The sequence below is a fragment of the Littorina saxatilis genome, linkage group LG14, assembly GCF_037325665.1.
Source record: "Littorina saxatilis isolate snail1 linkage group LG14, US_GU_Lsax_2.0, whole genome shotgun sequence".
Classification (NCBI taxonomy): domain Eukaryota; kingdom Metazoa; phylum Mollusca; class Gastropoda; order Littorinimorpha; family Littorinidae; genus Littorina; species Littorina saxatilis.
Window position 1 is genome coordinate 22,661,879 of NC_090258.1, and position 22,500 is coordinate 22,684,378.

Sequence of the window (22,500 nt, forward strand, 5' to 3'; positions counted from 1 at the left end):
CTCTACGTCATTATATGTACCCGTGCACAAATGTTTTGCTTTGAATATTTGCTAAAGGAAGTATATATCTTGGAAAATATTAACTGCAATCAACGGCAATAATTAATAATGTTCAGATGTCCCTTAATGTAAGTAGGCTTGAAAGGGTCATCTAGTCATACAGTAACAGCACCACACAAGAGAACTTTTGCGATGAAAACTGTCAAAATCGAAGCAGTTAACTTCTCAAATTATCTACATACTGTAATTGGTTAACACTAATTACTTACTTTTATGATCCATGTTCAAATGCTTGACCTCATTACTCAAAGTTTGCATGGTGTCAAACAAAGTTTAGGTCATTACCAAAATCAAGAAAACCAGTCGCTGAACGGAGCTTTTCGAAGCATTAAAAAGGTAACTGCGATTACGAACCAATTACGTTAAGTTATCAGTCCCTTAACCATGCATGTATCGCTGTCCTTGTCTGTATGTGTATGTCTGTTGTTTCTCTCATTGAGTCTGTATTTCTGTCCCTGTCTACAGCTGTAAGACTGAGAAATACAGAGATAAGGTGTGGGGTTGGGGAGGGGGGGGGGGTAGGGTGTGGTTGCGTTCGTTTGTCGTTTAATGGATGCATGTATTCGACCTAACACCTGTGTATAGCTTTTGTCCTTGGGAAAATGCTTACGTGTGCACGTTCGCAGTTAATCTCTTACCTGATTGTAACCCGCGCTATTAACACAAACCCACTTTGGTTTTTCCACTGATGAATAACATGATTATTCACAAATCGGCAACATCTTTCCCTTTTTACTGCATATTGTTTACAGCCCAATAACAAAGCCAATTTAGGCCAACTCTTTGGCTTCACAGCCTCTTCTGATACACGGAAGGGCAGGATGTTTTGAATAACACGACCAGCTGGTGGTGTTCTTTAATGGTAACTGTATGTACTTTTTCTGAATCAAAAGTGTTATACGGAAGCACACCATAAGTTATTATCGCTTTTGTTGTCGTCATCATCATCATCCTCATCATCAGCAGCAGCAGCAGCACATTTGTCATCATCATCAGCAGCAACATCATCAGCAGCAGCATCAGCATCAGCATCATCATCATCATCATCATCATCATCATCATCATCATCACCATCACCATCATCATCATCATCATCATCATCATCATCATCATCATCATCATCATCATCATCATCATCATCATCATCATTTGTGTCGTCGTCGTCGTAGTAGTAGTCGTTTATACGGTCGAGTTTATCCCCATCTCGCGACTGTTACAACTTGTTACGCTAATAATTATTTGCTTTTTGCGATGTTTCCGTTAGAACACACGTTTAGAAGTTAATCAAATGCACATTGTACCAAGTCTTCTCATACAAGTAAGAGATAATTCCCACACTGTCTGACGATTTTAAGTGCGTGCATTTTATGTTGGGACCTTACCACACCTTGGATTGAGAAAAACACACAACGTGGGGGATTCGTTTTTACATTCAGTCAATGTTAAAACGATAAAACCTGTCGAATGAAAAAACCGACTTCAAAACATTGACCAACGAGGGCGGGGATGTAGCTCAGTCGGTAGCGCGCTGGATTTGTATCCAGTTGGCCGCTGTCAGCGTGAGTTCGTCCCCACGTTCCGCGAGAGATTTATTTCTCAGAGTCAACTTTGTGTGCAGACTCTCCTCGGTGTCCGAACACCCCCGTGTGTACACGCAAGCACAAGACCAAGTGCGCACGAAAAAGATCCTGTAATCCATGTCAGAGTTCGGTGGGTTATAGAAACACGAAAATACCCAGCATGCTTCCTCCGAAAGCGGCGTATGGCTGCCTAAATGGCGGGGTAAAAACGGTCATACACGTAAAAGCCGTGGGAGTTTCAGCCCATGAACGAACAAACAAACAAACAATTGACCGACGAGATGAAAACATAGGTGTTATAATAATGTAAGGCTTTTTGCGTTTGTGTGAAAGTTTCAAACAGGAAGGGTCGGGGGGGGGGGGGGGGGGGGGTGTCATATTTTTTCATAGATTGGCTGCGCTTGCGTACGTGCTATTTCATCATTTGCTGCAACTGCCAAACCGTGGAATTATGATTTTATCAATAGCACGAGCTTGAATTGCGTGAAAATGGTTTCATAAAGTAGATGCCATCGTAATATTGATAGTTCGTGTACATTACCAGTTAATGTATTTCTCACCTCAGAACGTGAAATCGTGACCACCGGATTATCAGAGTTATTCAGTTACAGTCTATTCATGTTATTCTCCTTTTGTATGACATGCATGCGTACTCGTCACCCCCCCCCCCCACCCCCACTCCCCACCCACCACCACCCACAAGCATACACACACACACGCACGCACACTGGCACACACACACACACACACACACACACGCGCACGCGCGCGCGCGCGCACACACACACACATAAACATACACACAATTACACAAACACTCACGCACACACTCACACACACACACACACACACACACACACACACACACACTCTCTCTCTATCTATCTCTATCTCTCTCTCTCTCTCTCTCTCTCTCTCTCTTTCTCTCTCTCTCTCTCTCCCCCTCTCTCTCTTTCCGACGAAAACTGAGAGGGACTGAAGGACTTGCATTTACAATGCAACGTGTCAGAGCGAAAGAAAATCCCCAACTGATAACGGATTATCAGATGCAGCTTAATTATAAAATCATGAGTATATAAATAGATGGCTTTTCAAAACGTTTCCGAGCTACCGAAGAACCAGCAGAGCTCGAGTGTCCAGCAAAAGGTACTGAAGAAAGGTACGTCAAGTCTGTCTCTGTCTGTCTGTCTGTCTGTCTGTCTATCTCTATCTCTCTATCTCTCTTTTTTTCTCTTCTCTCCCTCTCTCTCTCTCTCTCTCTCTCTCTCTCTCTCTCTTTCTCTCTTCTCTCTCTCTCCCTATCTTTTTCTGTCTCTCTCTCTCTCTCTCTCTCTCTCTCTCTCTCTCTCTCTCTCTCTTTCTCTCTTCTCTCTCTCTCCCTATCTTTTTCTGTCTCTCTCTCTCTCTCTCTCTCTCTCTCTCTCTCTCTTTCTCTCTTCTCTCTCTCTCCCTATCTTTTTCTGTCTCTCTCTCTCTCTCTCTCTTTCTCTCTTCTCTCTCTCCCTATCTTTTTCTGTCTCTCCCTCTCTCTATCTCTCTCTCTCTCTTTCTCTCTTCTCTCTCTCTCCCTATCTTTTTCTGTCTCTCCCTCTCTCTCTCTCTCTCTCTCTCTCTTTCTCTCTTCTCTCTCTCCCTATCTTTTTCTGTCTCTCCCTCTCTCTCTCTCTCTCTCTCTCTTTCTCTCTTCTCTCTCTCTCCCTATCCTTTTCTGTCTCTCCCTCTCTCTCTCTCTCTCTCTCTTTCTCTCTTCTCTCTCTCTCCCTATCTTTTTCTGTCTCTCCCTCTCTCTCTCTCTCTCTCTCTCTCTTTCTCTCTTCTCTCTCTCTCCCTATCTTTGTCTGTCTCTCCCTCTCTCTCTCTCTCTCTCTCTCTCTCTCTCTCTCTCTCTCTCTCTCTCTCTCTCTCTCTCTCTCTCTCTCTCTGAAAAGATATATATTTGTATAGGTAATAACAGGAACAAGGATTTTGTTTTCTTTACATAATAAGGACTTCCTCGTGAAGACTATTTTAATGAAAAATTACAAATGAGCAAAACAGAAAGAAATGTTGATTAGAATACTATAATATTATTGTGACTTGCTCCTCTTGACAACGTTAATCTTTCAAAATGGAAATATGATCATGTTTTTGGGAAGGTGAAATGTAGACAGCTTGTGTACCATGTCCTGAAGTTTAGATAGTGTGCTCTCAGTGCCGTAATTGTTTCGTTTTCTTGGCAAAACTGGTAATTTGGACACGACATAATTGTAAATAATTGAATACGAAAATGTATTTTCCCGACAAGCATCTTCTACTTTTTGTTGTCACGAAAGACAATCGTACTATTAATACTTTAAAGTCATCACTTAAATGCTAATTGTGTGTTGGTCAGAGAAGTATGCAGTTCATGTGGATCCTCTTCATCTCTCTGGCTGTCATCAACGTGACCTCAGCATTGGATGAAGATGTTGAAAATGTAAGTTATGGTCATACAAAATATATGGATTATAACCCGACCGGGAACGGGGAGGGTTGGGGGATTCAGATAAAACAAGCAATATAACTGTAACAGCAATAATTTTACAATCTTTTGAAATGATAATCTTATGTCTATGTTGCTAGCTACAGTAGATACCTACTTCATTAAAAAAATAAATACATACTGTTTTTTTAACATTTAAAAGTCAAATGTTTTGCATACGGATACTTACTGAAATTGTGCGGGTCGTTTGTCGTTACATATATACCATGGAACTACTTTTACAATTGACCAGCAACAACAACAACAACAACAACAACAACAACACATCAACAACCACAACAACAACAAAGAACAACAACAACATCTTGAATATGAGGAAATGAGTTATTCAAATTACCTTAGCAAATAAAGCTTTCAAAAATGCTTTCCGATACATGCACTTAAACAGGGCATACTGTATACGTTCGATTACTTTATCTTTATCATAGCGTTATGACAAAACATTGCGCGAACGAATAGTTTGTACACTAATTAAAAGTCTCGATTGTCGCTTCTCAGCGAACGTTATAATTTTGCTCATTTTTTATGTGTGTTTCAATTTCCAGGATCAAACGAAAAGAACAGCAAGTAAGTTTGACATACTTATCTTTTATCCTTGCTGAATAAGACTACACTTTTTTTTAAATGACAAACAGAACATTGCTTAATTTATTCATTCAAATGTCATACAGATAAAGCTGCACATGGGATAGGGAGGCTGCTAAAAAAATTCGATGGTTGTGTATTTCCCAGAGTCAATGTTAAGTGCTGACTATAAGCGGACAGCAGTCGCACGAACCGCGTGTGCAAACTTCATACAGATGGAGCTCCACAAATATTGAAATAGAGAGGCCACCAGAGGATTTGATTGTTCTATATTTCATGTATTGTTTTGAGTAAACTCTCAGTGCATACTCTGGGCGGACGTTATTATCCCATTGCTGGGAAACTCCGGTTGCTTCCCCGCAGTGGAAAGCCAGCAGCAACATGGTCTGTCATTTTGATGTTCTTCCTCTCGTAAAGAAACAGCATATGTTTTGATTACACGATAAATGTGTTTCTTTTATTCAAACAATTTGTGTTTCAAGCACTATAATGTGTCGTTTGTTCACTGAACCGTTTAGAAAGAATGGATACTTAAAACACCAATTTCTTTGTTTGCAAGAAAACAATAAATATCTTATAAAGAGATTGTGCTATTGTATGTTCTTCATTATCGACACATTTTCAAGCACTCCCTTGACTTTTCTTATTGTGTATACGAAGAAACAAGTATATTAAAAATGTCTTTAACCCCGCTTCCACGTTAAAATAATCCCCGGGTTTAAAAATATTACTCTGACAAAATTATATGACATAACAGATATGTTGGGAAACATAAATAATAAACGTTCAACAGTTGCTTGACTTTTCTGTGTTATTAAAAATCAAAAGAATATGCGATGGTCGGAAATACCTCTGTCGGGGTTGTTATTTGGTATGGAAGAGTTGCGCCCCTTGAAACATATTAACCTGCAATGATTGCTGACTACGCTTGTTTTCCTAATCTCACGTGATCTCAAGCAAACAATAATGTGACCTCAAGTTAACCACATTGTCAGCGATCACTGCAGGCTTAGCGATCATTGCCGCAACGAATCGTCAGCTCCGATATGCATATTATTTCCGCAAGAAAAGTGCATTATTATTTTATCGAACACTGCATAACATACACATCGGAGCTAATTGTTCACTGCGATCGCTCATCTTCATTGGTCGATGTCGCGTAGTTGTTCGCCTCGATGGCAAGGGCGCAACTCTTCCACGGCGCATATCAGTCCCGACAGAGTTATTTCTGGAAAACGTCTAACACTAAATTCTTATCCATTTCCTGACAGCATGCACGGGCAAGGCTGACATAGTGTTCCTGGTGGATAGTTCGGGGAGCGTGGGTCAAACGAACTTCAACAAAACGCTACAGTTTATTAAGGATGTCGTCAACAAGTTTTCCATTGGGTCTAACGATGTACGAATCGGGGTAGACACTTTTTCGACCAGTTTCCGAAGGGAGTTTACCCTTGGTCGCTACAGTAGCAAATGGAGCATCAACTCGGCTTTGGACAGAATCAGGTGAGAATTATCATACTTCTCTTGAACAAAACTAGGCAAGTGAGTGTGTGTCTATAATTATGTTTGTGATGAGGCAGACTCTTAGTCAGGCCAGTCATTGTCCTATCAGTGTGCAACAAACAGCTCGAATTCACATGAGGAAATGTTAGTACATTGGGACGCAGACCATCAATCAATCAATCAATAGGACGCTTATATCGCGCATATTCCGTGGGTACAGTTCTTGGCGCTCTGCAATGATGCCGTGTGAGATGAAATTTTATACGGCCAGTAGATTGCAGCCATTTCGGCACATATTTACCTTTCACGGCCTATTATTCCAAGTCACACGGGTATAGGTAGACAATTATTAACTGTGCCTAAGCAATTTTGCCAGGAAAGACCCTTTTGTCAATCGTGGGATCTTTAACGTGCACACCCCAAAATAGTGTACACGGGGGGTGTTCGGACACCGAAGAGAGTCTGCACACAAAGTTGACTCTGAGAAATAAATTTCCGCCGAACGTGGGTTTGAACTCACGCTGACAGCGGCCAACTGAATACAAATCCAGCGCGCTACCAACTGAGCTATGTCCCCGCCCCAGAAACCCCTATGTCCCTAGACCAGAAACGCTTTCACGTCATTAAGACCTGTTTAGGGTGTGCTTGTTATGAATCTGCGTGCTTCCAGGTCTTGATTGCAACCGACGGAGCTACATATCTGCTACCAATTTTCATCATGTATATTTATATATGTGTGTGTGTGTGTGTGTGTGTGTGTGTGTGTGTGTGTGTGTGTGTGTGTGTGTGTGTGTGTGTGTGTGTGTATGAGTGTGTGTGTGTGTGTCTCAGGTTAGTCCTCAATAGACTATTAAGGACTAACCTTGTGTGCATGTAGGACTTTTAATATTTATTACGTCGTGTGTGTGTGTGTGCGTATGTGTGTGTGTATGTGTGTGTGTGTGTGTGTGTATGTGTGTGTGTGTGTGTGTGTGTTGTGTGTGCGTGTATGTGTGTGTTTTGTGTGTGTGTGTGTGTGTGTGTGAGTGTGTGTGTGTTAGTTGTGTGTATGTGTGTGTGTGTGTGTGTGACGTAGCGTGTGTGTGTGTGTGCGCGCGCGCGTGTGTGTGCAGGCGTGTGTGTGTGTGCGTATGTGTGTGTTTGTGTGTGTGTGATTTCTTCCTTCCTCTACTTACTTGATTGTAACCAAGATACCGAGCAGGGGGCACAGACACGGCCTCCGCTCTGTCTAACATGACCAGCGGAAGCTTCTCAAGGTCATCTGGGCACAGGACGGGTGTTAGAAAAGTCGCTGTCGTGATAACCGACGGAAAGTCCAACAGTTATTCACAAACTGCTGCTGCCGCACGGCAAGCCAGGTCTGCAGGTATGAGCAGACATACTGATTACTGGGCATGATCACTTTTTTTGTCAGGTTTATGTCATGTTGATGTGAACATTATCAAGTTGTTGAAGTTTAATTCATAGGCTTTCGTTAGCTGGCCGACTTTTATACTGGGACTAAATAGTGTGTTAAGAAACTGAAGTGTTGCAATAATTACCATCACAGTCGGGGTTGGATCTGAGGTGGATCCCCACCCCCACCCCCCCCTCCCCACCCCTTACCCCCTTACCCAGCAAATGTACCATTTTTGTCATGGAGTGAGCCAACATTTCCCTTCCGAATGCTAAGTTTCAAAGCATCTAGGGGCCCTCAGGCCTGGTCAGCTCCTATACCCCTGCCTCATTTTGGAATTCCATCCCTCTCATACACAAGGTCCAGCCCTGTTGATGTAAAACTTGTCAAGTTGTCGAATGTTTAAACGCATAGTCCCTAGCATGCCGGTTCTAATACTGGGACTTATTAGTGTTTGAATAAACCTTAGTGTTGAAATTATTTTCATCCTATTTATTGCCCCCCCCCCTCCCCCAAAAACATTTTAAAACAAACAAAATCACACAAAAATCAAATCATCAGGTAAATATGGTTTGCCAATACAAATGATTCACAATAATTTTGGCAACTATGACTTTGGGGAAACGTACTTTTCTTTCCGGTCACGCACAGACCATATTGCCAATAATCATTGAAGCATCCAGGCTCTAAAATGATATGACTGCACTCTTCCACATGGACACATACCAGGAATCAACAGTCTAGCTAGCTGCTTTCTGTGCAAAGTGTGAATCTATAACGTTTCTTCTTTTAATCCTGTTACTAAAACCTATGTCAATCTACAAAACAATGTCGGCAACAAATGTCTGTGCTGTATACAAAAAATAGCCTTTAGTTGATATGTTGTGTGTGTCTCAGTGAAATGATGCATTTATCTGGACTGGTGTACATGATTGTAAACGCGGCAAATAGAGTATATTAAAGCATGAGAGACTATTTTTTTGATTAAAAAAATCGTCACCCAATTTCATTCCAAGTCCATCAGACTTTACATAAACTGCTTATCTAAAACCATATCGTTTTCCGAAGTAGTCATCTGTGTACCACTCTTTGCAACTAATAATTTTAATATGGTGGCGGAAAACTCTTCAGCTGAGATCAAAAGTCCGCATTGGAAAAGGGATTCATGTCCTGTTTTGTCGTTCTTTACCAGGAATTTACCTTGTGGCAATAGGCATCGGAAGCGGTATTAACGTCACTGAACTGAACGCCATCGCCTCAACGAGACGCAACGTGTTCACGACACCCTCCTTCTCTGCTCTCAGCGGTCTGCAGGGTCTGCTGCGAACCCGCTTGTGCCCAGGTTTGTTGCTGTTGTTGTTGCTGTTGTTGATGCTGTTTTCCTGGGTATTCGAACTTCTGTGGACACAATCCGTCTCAAATAAATTACTTCCGGAAAAAGAACTGAAATTTGTGTTGTTGTTGTTGTTGTTTTGTGTGTGTTGTTGTTGTTGTTGTTGTTGTTGTTGTTGTTGTTGTTGTTTTTTATTTTTTATTTTTTTAATTATTGTTGTTGTTGTTGTTGTTGCTGTTGTTGTTGTTGTTTTTGTTGTTGATGTTATTGCTAGTGGTGATGCTCTTTTAGATATTTTTGTTATTTTCAAACAAGCCAACAAAAGAAATGTTATCTCTCACTGACATAGATTGCCCCAATTTTCACGAAATGCAATGTAACTCTTGGCTCTTCTTGCAAGAATGTGTGTGCTGTAATTGAGATGACACGATGAATGACACTTAAATGTGCTCTGACTGTATGTTGCAGTAATGACGCCAAAACCCGCAGGTAATAAGTCAAGTGTTATGTGTGTGTGTGTTTTCTCTCCCCTTAAGCATTTCAACAAAAAGCAAGTCTCTCTTTGGTTTCTGTCTCGACTTGTCTAATGCTTTTGTCTGTCCCTGTTTCTGTCTGTCTGTCTGTCTGCCTGTCTATCCCTCTGTTTCTCCCTCATCACGAGGCCTGGTTTATCGATAGCGTGCTGTTACGAAATGAACTTGGAGTGGGATACCAAACTTAGTGTAGTTTTTTTTTATCAATTTAAATCCTTTCTTTCAGTCATTTGACACAATTTCGTTTTGAAAATAGCCATTAATGTAGAATTTCTGTTGTCTGTCGTTTTTCATACACTTAAAATCCCACTCCTGTAGGAGGGATACTTTTATTCTTCAGTATGTCTATAATTATTTTGGCCTCCGAGTTGTCCGCTGTTGTTTAGTTGTTCTTTTGAGGCGCATTCATAATTTGTTTTTCATAATTGCTTCCAAAGCCAACTATCTATGACTTCATATCTAGACTGATTTGCTTTCTGACCAGCGATCACTGCACGCTAGCGATCATTGCCGCAACGAATAGTCAGCTCCGATATGCATATTATCTCCGCAAGAAAAGTGCATTATATTAATCGAACACTGCATAACATACACATCGGAGCTAATTGTTCGCTGCGATCGCTCATATTCACTGGTCGACGGCGCGTAGTAGTTCGCCTCGGTGGCAAGGGCGCAACTCTGCTATAGCGCATACTGACTGGGTCATTTCCGGAAAACGTCTAACACTAAACTATCTTTTCCCTTTCCTGAAAGCATGCACGGGTAAGGCTGACATAGTGTTCCTGGTGGATAGTTCGGGGAGCGTGGGTCAAACGAACTTCAACAAAACGCTACAGTTTATTAAGGATGTCGTCAACAAGTTTTCCATTGGGTCTAACGCTGTACGAATCGGGGTAGACACCTTTTCGTCCAGTTTCCGAAGGGAGTTTACCCTCAGTCGCTACAGTAGCAAATGGAGCATCAACTACGCTTTGGACAGAATCAGGTGAGAATTATCATAATAATAATAATAATAAATGAGCATTTATATAGCGCAACATCATAACTTTACAATTATGCTCTTTGCGCTTGACACATTTAAAATTAAAACACAGTTATACAAGCGCTTACATCTACATTCATAGTCAGCAACGCTTAATTAAAAGCATACACCATCAAACATACATTACACAAGATTCTTCCACTAACTAAGTAATAAAAACATGAATCAAATAGGTAGTGAAAACAAGGAAGTACCAGCTGAATACCCTTAATCAAACAGAACATGTTATCAACAATACTGAAAACATACTTCTCTTGAACAAAACTAGGCATGTGAGTTTGTGTGTAGATGTTTGAGATGAGGCTGTTCCTTTCAAGACAAATTAGACTCTTAGTAAGGTCATTCATTGTCAAATTCTTATGCAACAAACCGCCCGAATTCACACGAAAGAGGTGTCATAACATTTCGAAGGAGATCAAAAACACTTTCACATCGTTTAGACTTTTTAAGGGTGTGCGTTCTATGAATCTTTGTGCTTCCAGGTCTTGATCGCGACCAACTGGGCTACGTATCTGCTACCGTAAAACTGTCCGATTTTCATGATAGCGAAGAATATGCTCAACAGACAACAAGTCAAGAGTGTTTGAAGGTCGTGTGACAAAAGGTCGAAGTTGTAAAAACTTCGAGTTTTGAAATGATCCAAGGCTAAGCAAAAATGTGTGTGTGTGTGTGTGTGTGTGTGTGTGTGTGTGTGTGTGTGTGTGTGTGTGTGTGTTATTTCCTCCTTCCTATGCTTACTTGCTTGTAACCAAGCTACCGAGGAGGGAACACAGTCACGGCCTCAGCTCTGTCTAACATGACCAGCGGAAGCTTCTCGAGGTCAGCAGGGCACAGGACGGGTGTTCGTAAGATCGCTGTCGTGATCACTGACGGAAAGTCCAGCAGTTATTCACAAACTGCTGCTGCCGCACGGCGTGCCAGGTCTGCAGGTATGAGCCAGCTTACTGATTACTGGGCGTGATCTCTTTTTGTCAGGTTTTTGTCATGTTGATGTGAAACATTGTCAAGTTGTCGAAGTTTAAAATCATAGGCTTTAGTTAGCTGGCCGACTTTTATACTGGGACTAAATAGTGTGTTAAGAAACTGAAGTGTTGCAATAATTACCATCACATTCAGGGTTGGATCTGGGGTGGAGCCCCCCCCCCCCCCCCCCAACCGCCACTCCCCACCCCCTTACCCGTCAAATGTACCATTTTTGTCATGGAGTGAGCCAACATTTCCCTTCGTAATGCTCAATTTCAAAAGCATCTAGGGGTCCTCAGGCCGGGTCAACTCCTGTGCCCCTGCCTCATTTTGGAATTCCATCGCTCTCATATACACAAGGTCCAGCCCTGTTGGTGTAAAACTTGTCAAGTTGTCGAATATTTAAACGCATAGTCCCTAGCATGCCGGTTCTAATACTGGGACTTATTAGTGTTTGAATAAACCTGATAGTGTTGAAATTATTTCTATCCCATTTATTGCCCCCCCACCCCGGCCCCCTCCCCCAAAAAAAGAAAGAAAAAAAAAGAAAAAAAAGTTCAAACCATCAGGTAAGTATGGTCTTCTAATACAAATGATTTACACAAAGTTTAGCAACTATAACTTTATGGAAACGTACTTTTCTTTCCGGTCACGCACAGACCGTTGCGACGATAGCCAACACTGGCTCCTGCAACGTACCGATACCACATCCAGATCCAGACCATAACTACCAATAATCTTTGAAGCATCCAGGCTCTAAAATGATATGACTGCACTCTTCCACATGGACACATACCAGGAATCAACAGTCTAGCTAGCTGCTTTCTGTGCAAAGTGTGAATCTATAACGTGTCTTCTTTTAATCCTGTTACTAAAACCTATGTCAATCTACAAAACAATGTCGGCAACAAATGTCTGTGCTGTATACAAAAAATAGCCTTTAGTTGATATGTTGTGTGTGTCTCAGTGAAATGATGCATTTATCTGGACTGGTGTACATGATTGTAAACGCGGCAAATAGAGTATATTAAAGCATGAGAGACTATTTTTTTGATTAAAAAAATCGTCACCCAATTTCATTCCAAGTCCATCAGACTTTACATAAACTGCTTATCTTATACCATATCGTTTTCCGAAGTAGCCATCTTTGTACCACTCTTTGCAACTAATAATTGTAATATGGTGGCGGAAAACTCTTCAGCTGAGATCAACAGTCTGCATTGGAAAAGGGATTCATGTCCTGTTCTGTCGTTCTTTACCAGGAATTTACCTTGTGGCAATAGGCATCGGAAGCGGTATTAACGTCACTGAACTGAACGCTATCGCCTCAACGAGACGCAACGTGTTCACGACACCCTCCTTCTCTGCTCTCAGCGGTCTGCAGGGTCTGCTGCGAACCCGCTTGTGCCCAGGTTTGTTGCTGTTGTTGTTGCTGTTGTTGATGTTGTTTTCCTGGGTATTCGGGCTTCTGTGGACACAATCCGTCTCAAATAAATTACTTCCGGAATCAGAACTAAAATGTGTGTTGCTGTTGTTGTTGTTGTAGTTGTTGTTGTTGTTGTTGTTGTTGTTGTTGTTGTTTTTATTATTGTTGTTGTTGTTGTTGTTGCTGCTGTTGTTGTTGTTGTTGTTGTTGTTGTTGTTGTTGTTTTCGTTGTTGATGTTATTGCTAGTGGTGATGCTCTTTTAGATATTTTTGTTATTTTCAAACAAGCCAACAAAAGAAATGCTATCTCTCACTGACATAGATTGCCCCAATTTTCACGAAATACAATGTAACTCTTGGCTCTTCTTGCAAGAATGTGTATGCTGTAATTGAGATGACACGATGAATGACACTTAAATGTGCTCTGACTGTATGTTGCAGTAATGACGCCAAAACCCGCAGGTAATAAGTCAAGTGTTATGTGTGTGTGTGTGTGTTTTCTCTCCCCTTAAGCATTTTAACTGAAAGCAAGTCTCTCTTTGTTTCTGTCTCGACTTGTCTGATGCTTTTGTCTGTCCCTGTTTCTGTCTGTCTGCCTGTCTGCCTGTCTATCCCTCTGTTTCTCCCTCATCACGAGGCCTGGTTTATCGATAGCGTGCTGTTACGGAATGAACTTGGAGTGGGATACCAAAATTAGTGTAGTTTCTTTATCAATTTAAATCCTTTCTTTCAGTCATTTGACACAATTTCGTTTTGAAAATAGCCATTATTGTAGAATTTCTGTTGTCTGTCGTTTTTCATACACTTAAAATCCCACTCCTGTAGGGGGGATACTTTTATTCTTCAGTATGTCTATAATTATTTTGGCCTCCGAGTTGTCCGCTTTTGTTTAGTGGTTCTTTTGAGGCGCATTAATAATTGTTTATAATTGCTTCCAAAGCCAACTATTTATGACTTCATATCTAGACTGATTTGCTTTCTGACCAAGAGCCCATTTACATTCTGCAAATAAGGCATTGCCTTGTGACCTTAAAGAAAAGAAATTTGCCTTTCGGCTGGCCTGCCAGACAAATACTGAACTATCCCTGACAGGTTTAACCAAGCATGACATTGTGATTACAGATTGATTATGGCACTCTAGTATTCATGTCTTGCTTGATTGTTTCATTGATATGATTGGTTTTAATTTATATTTATCATTTTCATTTTTTATTCATTCATTTACTCATTTATTTATCTTTGTCTCCGTCCTTTTATTCAGTTATTTGTTAGTTAGTTAGTTAGTTAGTTAGTTAGTTAGTTAGTTAGTTACAATTAAATCTTGTATCTGCTTCTCATCTTATTATATGGGTGCCCCTTTCGCCCCCCCCCCCCCCTGCTATATCACAGTATCCTGTACTGGCCGGAGAGCAGATGTCATGTTCTTGCTGGACAGTTCTGGAAGTGTAGGCGAGCTGAACTTCAACAAAACCTTGCAGCTGGTTCGGGACGTGGTCTCTCACTTCAGTATTGGTTCTAACGCCATGAAAGTGGGCGTGGATACCTTTGCTACAGGATTTCGCCAGGAGATACTTCTTCGGAGCTCTAGCAGCGCAAGCAGCTTCGCTAGAAACGTGAACAAAATCAAGTGAGGAACTTTACCCATATAGGATTCAGACATTAAGGGGCATAATTATCTAGCTGAAAAATCACGAACAATCGAAAACAAATTGTAAACATTTGTGATGAAGATGCACGTACATTGTGGTTAAAACACTTAATAAGAACTTCTATGCAACAGAACATTCCATTTCACATAAGTATCCCAATTTTCATTAAAAAAAAAAAGGTAAGCAATTACAATTGTTCGTGATTTTATAACGATTTTGCACGATCATTCAGCTAGTAGTGCCCTCTTAACATTATTTAAAAAAATATATGGTTGGCTACATGAAGAGATTTGCACATTCTTTGAACAATATTTGATATAATAATTGCTGCTGTCTCCTTCAGCATGTATAATGATTGATGTGCGAATGTGTTTGTAGATACGACGGTGGTAGCACGTACACAGGCCTTGGACTCACCGGAATGACCACGGTTAGTTTCTCCACAGAAGCTGGTCACCGAACTGGTGTGCCTAAGGTCGGCATCGTTGTCACTGATGGCCAGTCTAGTAGCAGTTCGAACACCGTTGCTGCCGCTAAGAAAGCCAAGAGTGCAGGTATTGTTATTTTCGTGTCATTCATGAAATTTAAAAAAATTGAACACAAAAATGCTGATCAGCAAATCTTCAGCCGCCTTTAGCTTTACCCCAGCATATAAAAGTCATTTTTGATTTAATCTATAGGAAGTGTTCGAACGAACACTGATTACGAATGGTAAATGAGGCTAATTAAATCAAAATTAATCGAGGTTAGGACTTGATTGCTAAGAAATTTAAACGGTATTGAACAAAATGAATTAAAGTGAATTAAATTATATTTTATGGCTTTTAACTGCATTGAACGAAATACATTAAAATAAATTGAATTATGGTTCATGGCTTTACACTGCATTCAGTTTGAATTAAACAAATTAAAGTGAATTCAATGATGTGTTATGGCTTTAAACAGCATTCAACTTAATACGTTAAATTGAACCACATTATTTTGATGGCTTTATTGTCAGGTATCTACTTGCTGGTGGTAGGAGTTGGAAGCAGTGTGACAACCAGTGAGCTGAACTCTATCGCCACATATCCGTACAGTCAGAACGTGTTCAATGCTAAATCCTATACCTCAATGAACAGTCTGCACGGTGTACTTGCGGCCCGGGGGTGTGCAAGTAAGTCTTTTTTATTGTTATTTTTTGTTATTGAAGTTTTGACTAAATGTGTTCATACAGACGGGGAATCGAGAGGAGGTGATGGTGTATGTGTCTGTGTAAAGCGATTCCAAAGATAACCACTCGACAGGTCTTCATGAAACTGTACATGCACATTCTTCTAGATGATACCCCCCCCCCCCCACACGTTTTTTCCTTTATTTAATAAATGGTTTTGATGACGTCATATCCTGCTTTTCGTGAACGTTGAGGCGGCACTGAAACTTTTGTCAAGCAATCGTTGGCTTATTCTTTGACTATGGGATTGCATTTTAGGTTGGAAGCTTACAAAGTAATGAATGAGTTTGTTCATTACAATTCTCAAAATTTTAATTAAAATTAAAACAAGTAATTTAAAAAAGGATTCCATTGTATTCTTAATTGTTTACTGAATCCAAAAATAAAAAGATATAACATGTTTACTCTGAAAATGTGCTGAGATTTAAGAACATTGGTGAATGCAAATTAGGTACTATGTAGTACGTTTGCATGCTTCGCCGAGATGGGCGCAAACCGTCTTGATATTCGGATATGGGCTAGCCGAGCCTTACTACCTGTAGTCTTCGTGATGACAGGTTTTAAGCGTTGATGTTTGAGTTTCAGGCCAACAGATTGACTTAATGTTTTGATATCGCTTAATTACATTTCTGGTTATAGTTTATTTTTAATTTTTTTAATTTCTTTAATCCTTCTTTTTTGCTTTCCTTATTTCTTTTTTCAAAATCACATACATGCCTGTATGGCTCTAAATAAATTATAAATTTGTAAAGATCTAAATAAATCCCTGCGCCTTGAATATGTGCACGATATAAATTGCATAGAATAAAAATAAAAATAAAAAATAAATCCCTGCGCTTAGAACTGTACCCACGGAATAGGCGCGATATAAGCCTCATATTGATTGATTGATTGATTGATTGATTGATAATGACTAATTAGTAATTCAACGAATGATTAGCTTATTATTCAATACTTGTATTCATTTATTCATTATAACGAAATCAAAGTACTCACAACTATTTTAAATCACAGGGGGTTCTCGCTATGGAAAAAGGCTGGGTGAGTATACTCTCTATATTTTCCAATGTCACTTAAGATCGCATTCAAACACTGTTAAACGTTTCCGTGAAATAACTGCAGCTTTAGTGATGTGAGATAATATATATCATGAGTTGTTCGTGCATTGACAAACATTTTCTTTGTTAAAGGAAGAAGATTTCTACACCAAACAGTTCCCATATCATATTTTAGTTTGCCCAAAAAAGGTTCTCATTTGTGAACATTGAGTAAATTAGATAAAGCAGTGCCACAAGTAAATTGATTGAGTAATTCTGTGCGATAGTTAATGCATTAATAACCCTGAATATTAATAACGTTTTTGAATTTTTATGGGAGGTTGTTTCCCGTAAACCATCACAGATACTGTCAGGCTTTTACACACAGTACAAACACCCTTTCATTTAAACATTCACCGCTTGAGAACATCTTAGGTGCCCTCCGTAAAGAGCGAGCAATTTTCAAAGAATTTATTTTTGCGTGGTTTATCTTACCTCTGAGCCATCGTGAACCCGTGTGATCAAGTTTCCTTTTTTTCACAATGTAGTCGTCAGTTTGTGATTTCCAATGCGACACGCTGTAAGCTTATCTGCAATAACACGTTATTATGTACCTCTAAATCTAAACGCACCAAACGGCTGTGATTTACACGAACTCTAGCGATGGCTTTTGACTGTTCAGAGGAACTGGCGATAGGCATTACCGTCGTCTGCTACGAGAACCATGCACGACCTTGCGTGACCCTGCTTCCGGGCTTTTCTTTTTTCAAACTTTCAAAACTTCGAATTGTACTGATCTTGCCTTGATGAAAAAAGAATTATTTTATGATTTAAGAATGTTTGTGTAACAAGCTGTCAATTTGTTATTTAAATTTTAAAAGTTAGGTCAAGCGCCAAAACGCACCGTCCGATTTTGTTATCAGACAATCCGCAAAATTAATTCTGTAACAATTGCTCGCTCTTTACGTAGGGCACCTAGGATGTTCAAAAGCAGTGAGTGTGTAAATGAAAGGGTGTTTGTACTGTGTGTAACAGCCTGACAGTATCTGTGATGGTTTACGGGAGGCGTACTGTGCGTTTAACGTGAAGAGTGAAATATATTGAGAAATTAGAGGGCAGTCCTTTATACCACGAAGAGTAGAATATGTTGTGAAATTAGAAGATGATCGTTTATGCCATGAAAGGTTAGACGATGTTCTGAAATTTGAAAATGGTCCTTTATACCATAAAGGGTGGAAGATGTGAAATTAGAAGATGGTCCTTTATACCTTCAAGGTTGTAAAATGTTTTTAAATTCGAAGAGTATGCCATGAAGAGTGGAATGTATTGTAACATTAGAGGATAGTCCTTTATGTCATTGAAGGTAGAAGATCTTGTGAAGTAAGAGGATAGCCCTTTATGCCCTAAAGGGTAGACAATCTTGTGAAATGAGAGGAGAGTCGTTTATTCCACTCTTCTTTTTTTTTTAGCTGCTGAAGAAGAAATCCCAGAAGAGCATTTGGAATAAGTCTCGAATGACAAGCATCCTGTGACGAAGAGACGACAACACTGCACGTAAAGAGACCGGCTTACCTTGCTTCTGGTGTATCTCGAACAGTATCTTCAGTACACTATTCCCGTCAGTTTAGGCAACCAGGGTTGTGTCCGAAGATAAGACTATCCTTCCATGTTGACAAATGCAAAAAATATGCAGCCTGGCTGAATTCTGTATATATATTCCGAATTGATTTTAAAACGATCACCTGCGTCGATGTTTGAGTTTAATTCTGCAGGAAAACAAATCATTGCTTTCAGGCTTTTGAAAATGTTGTCAGGTGTCCAAATGAAAGCAGCGAAACGAAATCTGAGATGATGTAAAAAGTCGTCTAAATGGAAGGAAAGTACATTGACAGAAAATATGACTGTAGCTTTCGTTTAAGTAGTCCTTCTTTAGAAATATTACGGTTACGTGAATGTAATGTTGCTGCAGAACAAAATCTATTTCATGTCCTCAGTATACTCTTAAGTAATAAATTAGAAGAACGAAGTGCAAAAAATGTCTTCTTTGTTGTATGTTATTGTCACACACACACACACACACACACACACACACACACACACACACACACACACACTCACACACCCACGCACACACACACACACACACACACACACACACGCGCGCACACACCGACACACACACACATACACACACACACACACACCGTGACACACACACATTCACACACACACACATACACACACACACACACACACACACACACACACACAGACACACACACACACACACACACACACACACATCGTTTGCGTTCGCGTAATAATTGACACTCATACAATACATACACGCAAAGTGAAAAGAACTGTTTGCATTCTTTTATTGAATATTTCATTTTGCAGATAAAGTGAGAGAAAAGTCGAAGCAATCATGATGTGTTATTGTACCGAGTCAAGCTGTAAGCTAAAACTCGAAAACACCCACAACAAATGTTATAGATCAAAGACATCTCCAGATTAACTGCGCCTTCTGCCATACGCCGACAGTGATGCCTTTTTGTTCAGAACCGAATCTTCCTCTTCTGCAAAGAAAATACATAATTATTACTTATTCTGCCGGAGCTCACGTTTTGCAAATTCATTTTATAACATGGAACTACTAGAGATAATTATAACCGAGCTATGGCTTTAGTGGTGTTCTCAATAAGCGAGTTCTGTCGTAACAAATAATGCCGGTTTCGTTCCCACTCTCTCTGTCTGTCTGTCTGTCTGTCTCTGTCTCTCTGTCTCTATCTCTCTCTCTCTTTCTTTTCTCTCTCTCTCTCTCTCTCTCTCTCTCTCTCTCTCTCTCTCTCTCTCTCATTACCATTACCCTCGTTAATAAAGAATTTGTCTTGTCTTGTCTTGTCTTGTCTCATTCTATCTCTCTCTCAACAACAACAGACAGAAGTGTTCAGTTGATCACGAAATCACACTCACAGACTCAACCAAATAGTTTTAACTTTTTCACCTACCGACTCATGGATCCGGAAACCTTCTAAACGACAAACACACACACACACACACACACACACACACACACACACCCACAGACGCACGCACGTTCACACACGCACACACACACACACATACACACACACAAAAACACACACACACACACACACACACACACACACACACACACACACACACACACACACACACACACACACTGATACATTACCTTCAAGTGATCTCTGAAAAAATTACAACGAAAGTGTCAATTGTCGGCGGAAAAATTGACTTTAATGTATAACCATACAATGATTCTTCGATTGTTGTTTTATATTCATTATTTTGTAAATGTTTTTAGATTCATCTATTAACATTCTTAATTCACTCATTTAAATATCTAATTATATAGTTAATTGCCTACTTATTTATGTTTATATGTCTTTACTATGTTAATTTATTTACGTATTTACATATTCGACCATTTATTTACCAACATCTTAATATGTAAAGTGTGAGATAGAGAGTGTGTGAGAAAGAGAGAGAGAGAGAGAGAGAGAGAGAGAGAGAGAGAGAGAGAGAGAGAGAGAGAGAGAGAGTAAGAGAGTGAGCGTGAGAGTGAGCGAGAGAGAGAGAGAGGGAGCGAGAGAGGGAGAGAGAGGGAGAGAGCGAGAGAGTGAGCGAGAGAGTGAGAGAGAAAGAGAGGGAGAGAGTGAGAGAGAGAGAGAGAGTGAGGGAGAGAGAGAGAGAGTAAGAGAGTGAGCGTGAGAGTGAGGGAGAGAGAGGAGAGAGTGAGAGAGAGAGAGTGAGGGAGAGAGAGAGAGAGTAAGAGAGTGAGCGTGAGAGTGAGGGAGAGAGAGCGAGAGAGAGAGAGAGAGAGAGTGAGGGAGAGAGAGAGAAAGAGAGAGCGAGAGAGAGAGAGGATGGAAGAGAGAGGGGGGGGGAGTGAGAAACAGATATACAGACAGATAAAGAGAGACACAGAGAGAAATCCTATCAAACCTAGAGACATACAGATTAGCAACCAGCCAATGATGAAGAGATAAACAAAATGACGACACATTGAACAAATTCAATCTCTAAGCTTTCAGCAATATATATTACCGCCGCATTCGGAGCGTCCGCAGATCTCTCGAAAAGTTCAGGCTGAAAAGTAAAGAAAAAACCCCGATGAAAATAGTTTGATTGTAGCTTTTGATAACATTTTCAAAAAAATGTATAAGCAAATGAACAGCAACCGAGCATTGAACTAATTGATGAACGCTTAGATGAGAACTATACAACTTACAAGCAGATAAACTCAGTAAACGAACGAGATTATTCGTACAGAAACAAAAACACGCACACCCACACAGACACTCACACACACAAACACACACATACACACACACACACACACACACACACAAACACACACACACACACAAATACGCACACACACACACATACATACACACACACAAACGCACACACACACATACACACACACAAACACACACACACACACAAACACGCACACACACAAACACACACACATACACACACACACACACTGACACACACACACACACACACACACACACACACACACACACACACACACACACATTTATTTTGCTGACGGCTATAAATGGCCGCACAGTCTGCCACCTTTGTCAAAGAAGCGCTTTGTCTGGAAATAAAAGTTCCAGTAACTAACTTTGTTTTCATACTAAAAACTCAAGAAGCAAGTTGTCTTCTTACATCAAACAATGTCAGCGTGTCAGCATTGCTCCCCGCATTGGCAGTCGCAACCAGCAGCAGGGCGCCGAGGAAAAGCCACGTCAGCATCATCTTGGTTGTTGTTTAGTGTAGGAAGTCAACGACTTAAGACGCAAAAGATCTCTGAAGGAATGACGAGAACAATTTAGAGATCAAATATCCAAAGGGAAGTAAGCGCTCTACATGCACACGACATGTGTAATGGAGTAAGCGAGAGTTATACGGAACCTTTCTCCTGGCACCTGAGAGAATAACAAGCATTGAAATGAACAAGCGACTTTCATCCTCAAAAAAGGATGAGTGCTGCAAGCTCATATATATGCTTATCATTCTCAAAGGCACTCTAACTAACACTTACGTACATAGTCATACACAAGAATTGACACAAATTAAAACTATAACAATCCTTTACGAAGCTCAATTCTCGCACTAGATGTCGCATATAAAAGATTAAACCTTTTTGAAAATAAGCCTGGACTAACATGATGAAAAAAATAAAGACTAACAATCCTAATCTCGCGGGACTGGATGTCGCATAATTATTAAAGATGGCACATTTTGGAAAATGAGCCTGGACTAACATGATGAAAAAAATAAAGACGAACAGTTACCCTTACGAAGCTGTATTCTCGCACTGGATTTCGCATATTTAGATGGGAAAATGTGGACAATATGCAAAGACTAAAATTACATAAGTTTTACCCATGTTTGTTTGCCTCTAGCTGTTACCCAAGCGGGGGCGTATTCTGTGCATTTCTACAGCAACGCAGCGTATTTCTCTAGCAGTCTGACCTTTTTACACCCCCGGTATAGGGGTGTGTATAGGTTTCGCTCGATGTGTTTGTTTGTTTGTTTGTTTGTTTGTGTTCGCATATAGATCTCAAGAATGAACGGACCGATCGTCACCAAA

General features: G+C 40.3%; 1 protein-coding gene and 1 long non-coding RNA gene across 7 annotated transcripts in view; one reads left to right on the forward strand and one right to left on the reverse strand.

Moving 5' to 3' along the window:
* The first annotated feature begins 2,708 nt into the window (after nucleotides 1-2,708).
* LOC138947368 (cartilage matrix protein-like) lies at nucleotides 2,709-18,877 on the forward strand. Of its 5 annotated transcripts, none has more exons than XM_070318819.1 (16): nucleotides 2,709-2,786; nucleotides 4,012-4,095; nucleotides 4,707-4,728; nucleotides 6,018-6,249; nucleotides 7,440-7,615; nucleotides 8,838-8,987; nucleotides 9,447-9,467; nucleotides 10,265-10,496; nucleotides 11,307-11,482; nucleotides 12,779-12,928; nucleotides 13,384-13,404; nucleotides 14,332-14,569; nucleotides 14,970-15,145; nucleotides 15,592-15,747; nucleotides 16,819-16,845; nucleotides 18,311-18,877. In XM_070318819.1, the coding sequence occupies exons 1-16, from the start codon at nucleotides 2,724-2,726 to the stop codon at nucleotides 18,346-18,348; spliced, it is 1,962 nt and encodes a 653-aa protein (XP_070174920.1). In that variant the 5' UTR covers nucleotides 2,709-2,723; the 3' UTR covers nucleotides 18,349-18,877. The 5 variants fall into 5 exon arrangements, with proteins under 5 accessions (XP_070174920.1, XP_070174921.1, XP_070174922.1 ...); XM_070318821.1 differs by having other exon boundaries at nucleotides 2,727-2,799; XM_070318822.1 differs by having other exon boundaries at nucleotides 2,745-2,799; nucleotides 4,017-4,095.
* A 325-nt stretch (nucleotides 18,878-19,202) lies between these two features.
* LOC138947367 (uncharacterized) overlaps nucleotides 19,203-22,500 on the reverse strand; it is a 5,730-nt gene continuing 2,432 nt past the window's right edge. For both annotated transcript variants that reach the window (XR_011449636.1, XR_011449637.1), the window contains exons 2-5: nucleotides 21,573-21,713; nucleotides 20,934-20,975; nucleotides 20,062-20,074; nucleotides 19,203-19,420 (exon numbers count right to left, since the gene is read on the reverse strand). This is a non-coding gene — a long non-coding RNA (uncharacterized lncRNA). The remainder of the gene's footprint in view (nucleotides 19,421-20,061; nucleotides 20,075-20,933; nucleotides 20,976-21,572; nucleotides 21,714-22,500) is intronic.